The 9211-nt window shown below is 45.7% G+C and overlaps 1 protein-coding gene and 1 pseudogene across 1 annotated transcript in view; one reads left to right on the top strand and one right to left on the bottom strand.

Annotated features, from left to right (window-relative positions):
- The window catches only part of Vipr2 (vasoactive intestinal peptide receptor 2), a 56510-nt gene extending 48427 nt beyond the window's left edge, over positions 1 to 8083 (bottom strand). Inside the window, exons 1-2 of the mRNA XM_048340559.1 lie at positions 7916 to 8083; positions 3987 to 4086 (exon numbers count right to left, since the gene is read on the bottom strand). Of these exons, the coding sequence (XP_048196516.1) occupies positions 3987 to 4086; positions 7916 to 7972 (157 nt within the window). The 5' untranslated portion in view covers positions 7973 to 8083. The remainder of the gene's footprint in view (positions 1 to 3986; positions 4087 to 7915) is intronic.
- Positions 4384 to 5046, top strand: LOC125347366 (annotated as a pseudogene).
- Positions 8084 to 9211: the final 1128 nt, after the last annotated feature.

The raw sequence follows: 9211 nt of genomic DNA on the forward strand, positions 1-9211 counted from the left end.
CCTCCCCCTCCCCCAGTATTTCCTTCCCGTGGTTTTACCCCTGATATCACTGGATATTGTATATACGTGTATTGGAACTAGGGAAGGGAGAGGGAATACCAAAATAGAGAGACAAAGGATAAAAAGACAAACAATGCAACAGCAATACTTACAAAACTATATGGTGTAAACCAACTGTACATCTCATGGGGGAGAGAGGGAAATGGGGAGGGAGGAGGCAGGGAGAAAATGAGGGAGGAGGTAACAAGTTAGATAAGAAAGGTACTCATTGCCTTATGTATGAAACTGTAACCCTTCTGTACTTTACTTTCACAATAAAGAAAAAAAAATAAAAAAAGAACTGTGGACCCAGGCTGTTTTTGCAGGGAAGTTAGGCTGTCAGTCAGCTCTGCCTTTTTCCCAGGGCTGGTGGCTGGCAACCAAGCACTTCTTTCAAGACAAAAGGTAGAGTAAATCAGATAAAAATATTATTTTCTTTTTTTTTCTCAAATTTTTATTATCAAACTGACGTACAGAGAGGTTACAGTATCATACGTTGGGCATTGGATACATTTCTTGTACTGTTTGTTGCCTTGTCCCTCATGCCCCCCTCCCTTCCCCCCTTTCCCTCCTCCCCCCAGGTGTTCAGTTCACTTACACCAAACAGTTTTGCAAGTATTGCTTTTGTAGTTATTTCTCTTTTTTTACCCTGTGTCTCTCGAATTTGGTATTCCCTTTGAATTTCCTACTTCCAATACCAGTAAACACGGTTTCCAATATACTCAGATAAGATTACAGAGATAGTGTAGGTACAAACATAGGAAGGTGATACAAAACATTATCAATAATAGAAACTACACATACACATAGGACGTTGAAAGTAGTTACAACTGTGATATATCACTTGTTTCCATAACATGGAGTTCATTTCAATTAGCATCATCTTATGTGTTTCTAAGGGTATAGCTATTGGGCCTTGTGATGCTCTGCTATGGCTTGCCTAAACCTGTACTAATTATTCCCAATAAGGGAGGCCATAGAGTCCATGTTTCTTTGGGTCTGGCTCCATCTCACCCCAGCAAGAATGTCATATATCAAGAAAACTAATAATAACAATTGTTGGAGGGGATGTGGCCAAAAGGGAACCCTACTTCATTGTTGGTGGGAATGTAAACTGGTTCAGCCACTCTGGCAAGCAGTATGGAGATTCCTCAGAAGGCTCAATATAGAACTCCCCTATGACCCAGCAGCCCCACTTTTGGGTATCTATCCAAAAGCCCACAAACAAAATCACAGTAATGCCACCAGCACAACAATGTTCATCGCAGCACAATTTGTCATAGCGAGAAGCTGGAACCAACCCAGATGCCCCTCCATAGATGAATGGATCAGGAAAATGTGGTACATTTACACAATGGAATTTTATGCCTCTATCAGAAAGAATGACATTGTTCCATTTGTAAGGAAAAATATTATTTTCTATAAAATTAAAATGGAAAGTAAGAGACATCAATGTAAGGCATCCAATCAGATTTTTGTGATCACAAGTAAATCAAGTAAGTTTTCCCACTTGCACCAAAGAAGGGAAGCATCCTGCAGTCTAGATCTGAGATAACAGGGGAGGCATTCTACAGACAAGATCTGAGCTTTTCAGCTATCACTTGTAACCAAGTGATTGAGCAGTGTTCTCTAACTCTATCTGGGGTACAGCAGCCCAGGAACCTGTTGGAGTTCACACACAGATGGCCTCTCAAAGGGTCCCAGCGAGCACATCTCCATGTGCTGACTTACTGTAGGGGAGTGTGGGCCCTAACAAGTCCCTAACAATAAAGTTACATGGGTACATATACATCATATACTACACAGAGAGCCACTGGCAGTTCCAGGTCAGGGCTGGCCACAGATTGCCTGGCTCTCACAAAACTTAAAAAAAAGGGGCTGTTTTCAAACTTATAAACAATTCAAGTATTTTAAATAAAGCTTTAATTTCTGCTAAATCCTCTGAAAATAGGAAGCTGGACATTCTGTAACCTGCATTTCCTCAGTGAACAGCCAGCTGGAGATGAGGCTAACTCTTCCCAGGACCCCATGGACACATGGTTCCTAAGGCCTGTCTTCCCTGCCCAGCTTTCCTGAACTCTGAATTCTCACTGAAAGATGCTGACTCACAGGCTGCGAAGTTTGTCCATGCATCTTCACTGTCACAATCAAGGTCAGCATGCATTCTTCACAGAGCCTGCCTTTCGGCAGGTGCTACAAAGTTGAGGAACTGAACTCATATTCTCTAGATAGAGTTCATTAAGACAATTTGGAAAGTGTGGCTTTGAGAACTGTATATATATGTTGTGTATGTGTCTCGGGATCACAGGTATTTAAGGCTGGAAAGAATCCTGGGACCAGATAAGGAAATGGAGCTTTATGGTATATAGGAAAGGCAAGGAGGAGGCTACTGTAGCAGAGCTGCTCTGTCCAGCCTAGGAGCCACAGGTGCCTTTGGCTATGGGTCCCTGAACTGTGGCCTCAATGGTCATACCCTTGTCAGATAAAAGTATTCTAGGGTCTAAGACAGCATAAAATAATTAATAATAATAATAGAGTAAAAGTCAAAATGATAAGGAATTAGATATATTCATGTACATATAAAAACAATTAAATCAGTTGTGTGGCTTGTCTTGAGTTCTATTGGGAAGAGCTGGTCTGGAACCAAGACCAAATTCTGAGGTCTGCTGGAGGACTGTGGGCAGTTTTAACAGAGTCTTACTTTGATTTTGTTTTAACAGAATCTTACTTTGATTTTATTTTCTTGTTTGTTTGTTCGTTTGTTTTTTCCAGTCCTGGGGCTTGAACTCAGGGCCTGAGCACTGTCCCTGGCTTTGTTTTGCTCAAGGCTAGTACTCTGCCAACTTGATCCACAGCACCCACTTCTGGCTTTTTCTGTGTATGTGGTACTGAGGAATTGAACCTAGGGCTTCATGTATATGAGGCAAGCACTCTTGCCACTAGGCCATAGTCCCAGCTCCTTTTATTTTCTTTTTTGAAGAAGATAAAGTTGTAGCATAGATTATAGAAAAGAAAGCACAAGGGTGGTGTCTGTGGCTCACACCTGTAATGCTAGTAACTCAGGAGGCTGAGATCTGAGCATCATGGTTCGAGGCCAGCCTGGACAAGAAAGTCTGTGAGACTCTTATCTCCAATAAACTATTCAGAAAAGGCTGGAAGTAGCACTGTGGCTCAAGTGGTAGTGTGCTGGGCTTGAGCACAAAAAGGCTCAGGAACAGAACCCAGGCCCTGAGTTCAAGCCCCAGGACTGACAAAAAAAAACATATATATGTATATGTGTGTGTATATATATGTACACACACATTACACACACACACACACACACACACACACACAGCACAAGAACAAAGTTGTCATTACTTTTGATGAATGGGGTGCTGTCTCAAAGCCCTTCTGTGAGTATAAGCATGTGGGAGGCCCAGTCAGTGCAAAGTGTCCCAGTCTCCTTTCTGACTAATTCTGAGGGCAAATTGGACAGGTTCACAGAATTTAAAATAGGTTTATCTTCAAGAAAATAAAAGTCCTATTTCCCTGTTTGCTCTTTCATAAGTTTCTATCATTATTATATGGACTAAAGTCACTGTAATAAGTATGGCCAAGATTTTAAAATTGAAGATCTCTAAATAAGTGCTCACTTTTTGAAAAATTAGACCTGACTTCGAAACCACATAAGTGCTATTGTTACCAAGCCATAGAGACATATTATTGTTGAAGATTAAGATTTTTAAAATTTAAATTTACTGTCAAGGTGATATACAGAGGGAAAGGTTTACATGAAGACCTCACTGGTGCACTGCTACATGAGGTTTGCCAGCAGTTTGCTTGCACTGGGAAAGCAGACCTGTCTTTAAGATGTAGTGGGCCTTTGCCTCACAGTCAGGACAGGAGGCTGTGAGAAGTCTGCCTGTACTTTCCCAAATAAGCAGATGCATCTATCCATGACTTACCTCTGTGGTTTTCGGTTTGAGTGCTTAGAAGCTCTGCACATTTTGTTTCTTCCTCCTGTATTTCCAGATGAAATCGACATTCTGGATGGATGCTGTTCACCTGTTCAAGGTTAAAAGAAATAAAAGCATCTAAAAATTGTGCAAGAATAAAGTCAAGCAAAAATCTACATGAACAAAATGCTTCATAGTTCTCAACTACTTTCAAACTAACGTTTATTTAAAAGTGACCACTTGGTCACGTGGCCTTGAAGGCATAGCAAATGCTTCTGATGAGGTCACGAGTCATGTGACAGTGGCTTTCAGGGGATTCCTCTTCAGCTCAAGTATGGTGGGGATATTCTGGTGGCCAAGAAACGCAGGTGTGCAAGACTGATCCTGTGAGAGAAAGTGGTTCATCATGGCAGATGACCTAAATTGATTCCTGTATGAGAAGTTACCAAGTGTTAAGGGGACTCCATGCTATTGTGTCAGATAGAGATGGAGTACCTGTTACCAAAGTGGCCAATGATAAGTCTCCTGAGCATGCTTTGTGACCTGGCTTCTCATTTGCTTTTGCCCTTGCAACAGACCAAGGGAGCAAACTTGGACTTTCGAAGAATAAAAGCATCTGCTACTGTAACACCTACCAGTGGTTCAATTCAATCCTTTACCTCTCATGATGAGTTTCATAGACAGAAGCAATGACAACACAGGACTAATTGTCAGTCTAAAAAAGGAATTTGTATATACATGTATTTGAACTAGTGAAGGGGAATATCAAAATGAAGAGACAAATGATAAAAGACAAACCAATGCAACAGCAATACTTACAAAGTCATATGCTGTAAACCAATGGTACAACTCATTGGGGGAGGAGGAAATGGGAGGGGGAAAGGCAAGGGGTGGGGAGGGAATGAGGGAGGGGGTAACAAGTTGGATAAGAAATGTACTCCCTGCCTTACATATGAAACTGTAACCCCTCTGTACATCACTTTGACAATAAAGAAATAAATAATTTTTTAAAAGAAAGGAACTTGTCCCATTATTTGAAGAAATGATCAAAGTTGTAGAAGTTTCTTAATCAAATGGTGGTTTTGATGTATACCTTGTCTTGTTATAACAACACAAGTCAACCTAGCAATATGTGGACTTCAATAATACTTCTTCTATATGTACATAAGGAAGGGCCTCTTTCCTACCTTATATTAAAGAATCAGCCTGTACCTGTGATTTATAGACAGATGCAGTATTACATTTCCTTTGTAAGGTCTCTTCCTATTTAGAGAGTTCAGGGGATAATGGGGATAATCTGAAATGGTTCAGTCTCTCACAGCTCTAGTGGAGTTAGTGCAGTCACCATATGTGGATGGGATCCTGTTCCATGGATCAGAATCAAAATGGTGCATTGATCCACTCAAGCCTTTGAGTGCTCCCTGTCAGACAGGACTCCCTGGTGGCAAGGGCACAGCAGACCCTTATACTGCAAGTAACAATGAGGAGATATTTTCCATTGCATTGAGTGTGAGGAAGAAAAAATGGCGTAGTAAAAGTAATAAAATCAGTACAATCACTAACTTTATATATTACTTTCTGGTACAGAGTCATATCACTAGTGAGTTCTTTTCAGGGGGTGCTTGTCTTTAATGAAAAGGAAAATTATAGCTTACTCATTCTTCCTACTCTGCTCTCTATAACCAATCAGTGTTTTAATTTTTTCTCTTTATAGAATTTAAATATGACTTGTTACTGAATTTTTATTCCAGTATCAGTATGTATGTAAATGTGATAGTTCTAGCCATTTTCATACACGAGTATAAATAAAATAGTATTTTTTAAAATAAAAGTGATCACTTTCATTTTCCTTGCATGAATATACTATTCACTTTTTAATAGGTTTTTAATGAAACAAACCTAAAATCTAATAAAGCTTTTTTGTTTTTGAGCAGGAAAGTTAGCATACAGCATTGTATATTGTTAGTATTAAGGGTAATGGAGCTCTTTTAACTAACCCATAATGACTTACTATTCAAAGCTGTCCTCTGTATAGCCTTTGATTTGATTAAAGTAAGTGCATGTTTATTCTTAAGGACTGCGTGCTATACACAGCGCCTTGCCCGAGGACCATCTGTGTTCACTGTGGTTGTAAGAGGATAAGGGCATTTTTAAAGGCTTTAGGACACAATTGAAACTTAACCCTTACAGACAAAACTGTAATCATTTTGACTCTAGAACTTGGTGTAAAGGAGTTTTTCAAAAAAATTAGAAGTATGAGAAAGGAGAGCCGAGGTGAGAGAACCATATTGCTGTGGTTCCACTGTGATGTCCAATTTCTAGTCAGGATACACTGTCAGGCACACAGAGTCTGTGTATGTAGTCACTGATGCTGCCCATGGGCATGGGTAACAGAACCTCAGCGACAACCAGTCTCAGCACAGTTCGTGCTGCTCTGCTTCACAAACGTCCGGATTCTGGGTTTTGATGCCTCTCTCAGACCTCAGCAAGACCTACATTGAGGGCTGTAGCTGCCCCCTGCTGCCTGCTCACCCTCCCTCCTTCCTTCTTTCTTCCATTTTCCCTCTCTTCTTCCCTCTTTTCGCCCTCCTCCTCCTCCTCCTTCTCTTTCTTTCTCCTCCCTGTATCTCATATTCCACAGCTCTCTCACTGTATTTCTCTCTCTCTCTCTGTCTTAATCTTCCTCCGTCTTAATCTCTCCTTTTGGCATTAAAACTGTACTTTTACTAATGTTGTAAGAAATAGAATCATACTCTTGGCCATATTGTGGTCATCTGTCTTTATCCCTCTATTGATACAGGTCAACTAGAATTTCAACCAAGAACAAAATACCAGAATTAAAAGAAGAAACTTATGCTGTATTCTTCTTAACCCATTTAACTCAACTACTAGACAACCACCAAACACAGAGATTCCCTGCAAGCCTTGTGCTTTTCAAACATAACCAAGTTATTACATTTAAGAATTAGTGAGGCTATATCCATTGTAAACACACACACACACACACACACACACACACACACACACACACACACACACCCCCCTACTAAAAGCCGGCGAGCATCTGGCATTTCAGGACATTCGCAGCGATGGCTAATTTGGGGCCACCTCGAAGGCTGGAGTGGAGTGGGCACGCCCGGCTAGGTCTTAAGAAGCCCTCCCACTAGGTGCTGCTTGGGTCGGGTCATTCCTGGGCTGCGCCCTCACAGAGACCAGGGAGCTGTCAGGGCGAGGGAGTCGTGTGCTCCTGAAAACCAAAACTGTATCCGCGATAACTGTTTGCCCTAGACAACGTCGGTTGGCTGCAAAGGCTTCAGAACAGAGCGAATCCTTCAGACAGCCATCCCGGCTGCGAGGTGCGCACGTAAAGCACGTGCGGGGCAAACGCACCGGTCCCGTCCCGGGGAGGAAAGCCGGCGCGGGGCGAGCGCGGAGGGCAGGAGGGCAGCCTTCCGCGGGACCGCCCCGCGCCGCCGCGCACGTGCAGGAAACTTCCGAGCGGCGACTCCCGCGGAGCTCTTCTTTATAAAGCAGAGTATTCCCGAAAGGAAACTTAGTCACGCCACGCCACGACCCCACCAAGGCACGAACACAGCCAGGTCAGCACCGAGGACCCCGAGGTGGAAGACGTATTTAACCACCGCGCCACTCCCGCGGCGCCCCGGGGCCGGGCCGGCGCCGGTGGCCGCGGAGGCCGGGTCGGCGCGGCGGACCCCGGGCGCCCCGGGCGGCCCGCCCGGGACTCAGGGACCCCGGCCCGGGGCGCACCGACCTGCTCGAGCCCGGTCATCGCCCGGTGTCAAAAAAGAACTGGGCCCCGCTTCTGGCGCAGGCGGGCGGGGGAGAGCGGGAACTCATCCCGGGCTGAGCCTCCCGAGGCCGTCGGGCTCCCGGCCGCCCCGGCCCCTTCGGGCAGGGCGGGCGGGGTGAGGACTCACCGGCAGCAGCAGCCAGCAGCAGCAGCAGCAACAACTCAGCAGTGCGGGCGCCCTCATCCCGGGCTCGGCGCTCCGCCGTGCTGAGCGCCCGCATGGGCTCCGAACACCCAGCGGTCCTCGGTGCCCGCCGGGCTCTTCCCGCGCCCCCAGCTCCGCGGGGCGGCGAACCTCCCCGCCTCGCGCCCCCCTCGCCGCGCCCGCGCTCCCGCCCCGCCTCGCTCCGCCCCGAGCCGCCGCGCCCCGCCCCTTCCCTCCTCCGGAGTGGGTAGGGAGACCAGAGAATGAAAAGAAAACTCGGTGGAAGCCGCTAGGGCTCAGGAGAGGAGCTCAGGTTCACCAAAGGCTGGAAATCCCCCCGAGGCAGACGTGGGTCCGGGGTCGGTAGGTGGCTGGTGAAACTGGAAATCCCCCTCTCCCCGAGTTTGAAGCCAGGAGGCGCGGTGGGGTGCCCTGGTGAGAAGAGCCCCGCGACCCTGACTTTCATGAGGGAAGCCTCCGGCCTCCGATTAGAACAGGATGGAGATTGAAACACCACTTTAAAGTGGACATGGTGCTGGCCCTGTGGCGAGGGTGAAGTGCCCTCCACAGAAATGGTCCTGGGTCCTTCCGGTGCCATGCCCAACCACAGGAGTAATTCGGTTTCTGAGGATTCCCTCCTCTTACAGGCTTCCGGGAAGGGTGACAGAAGTCTCCAGTGTGCCCGGGCCTCTAAAGCCATTTTCAAGTTGTTCCTTTGAAGAAACTTATTTTTGCCTTTAAAACCTGGATATTAGCTTTCAGTTGGGAAAAAAATTCTCTCATCTCCTTAGTGATATACCTGGGATCTGGACAACCTCATTGGATCCATTTCTTTTCCTAGTTCCAATGGTAGATTGTATGGGAAGAAGCAGATGGTCAGGGAGCCAATGGTGGTGGGCATCCTTTCCGGGCCTGGTTTCTTGACTCCTGGCTCCCTGGGAGCAAAAGGAGAGCTTGATCCTTTTCGATTATGGTTTCAGTTCCCGAAGGCACAGCATCAGCACCTCTCAGCATCCTCAGCTGGGACCCAGCTGTGATGCCCTGGGCATGATTCACACCTGGTGCAAGCAAGCCTCTGTAGTCTGTTAGCTCCCAAGGATAGAGCAGAATTCCTAAAATGTGTTTGGCCTGCTTCTCAAGATGATTCAGAATTTAAGTCAGAGGCCAGCCTTGGGATGTCTCTACCAGGGTCTAAGCATCCAGATGTGCAGTGCTGCTGTGGGATGTACCCTGCTAAATGACAACAGGCAAGGGCTCCCACCTCAGGGCAGGTTCCAC

This window comes from Perognathus longimembris, chromosome 2 (assembly GCF_023159225.1).
Source record: "Perognathus longimembris pacificus isolate PPM17 chromosome 2, ASM2315922v1, whole genome shotgun sequence".
Lineage (NCBI taxonomy): Eukaryota > Metazoa > Chordata > Mammalia > Rodentia > Heteromyidae > Perognathus > Perognathus longimembris.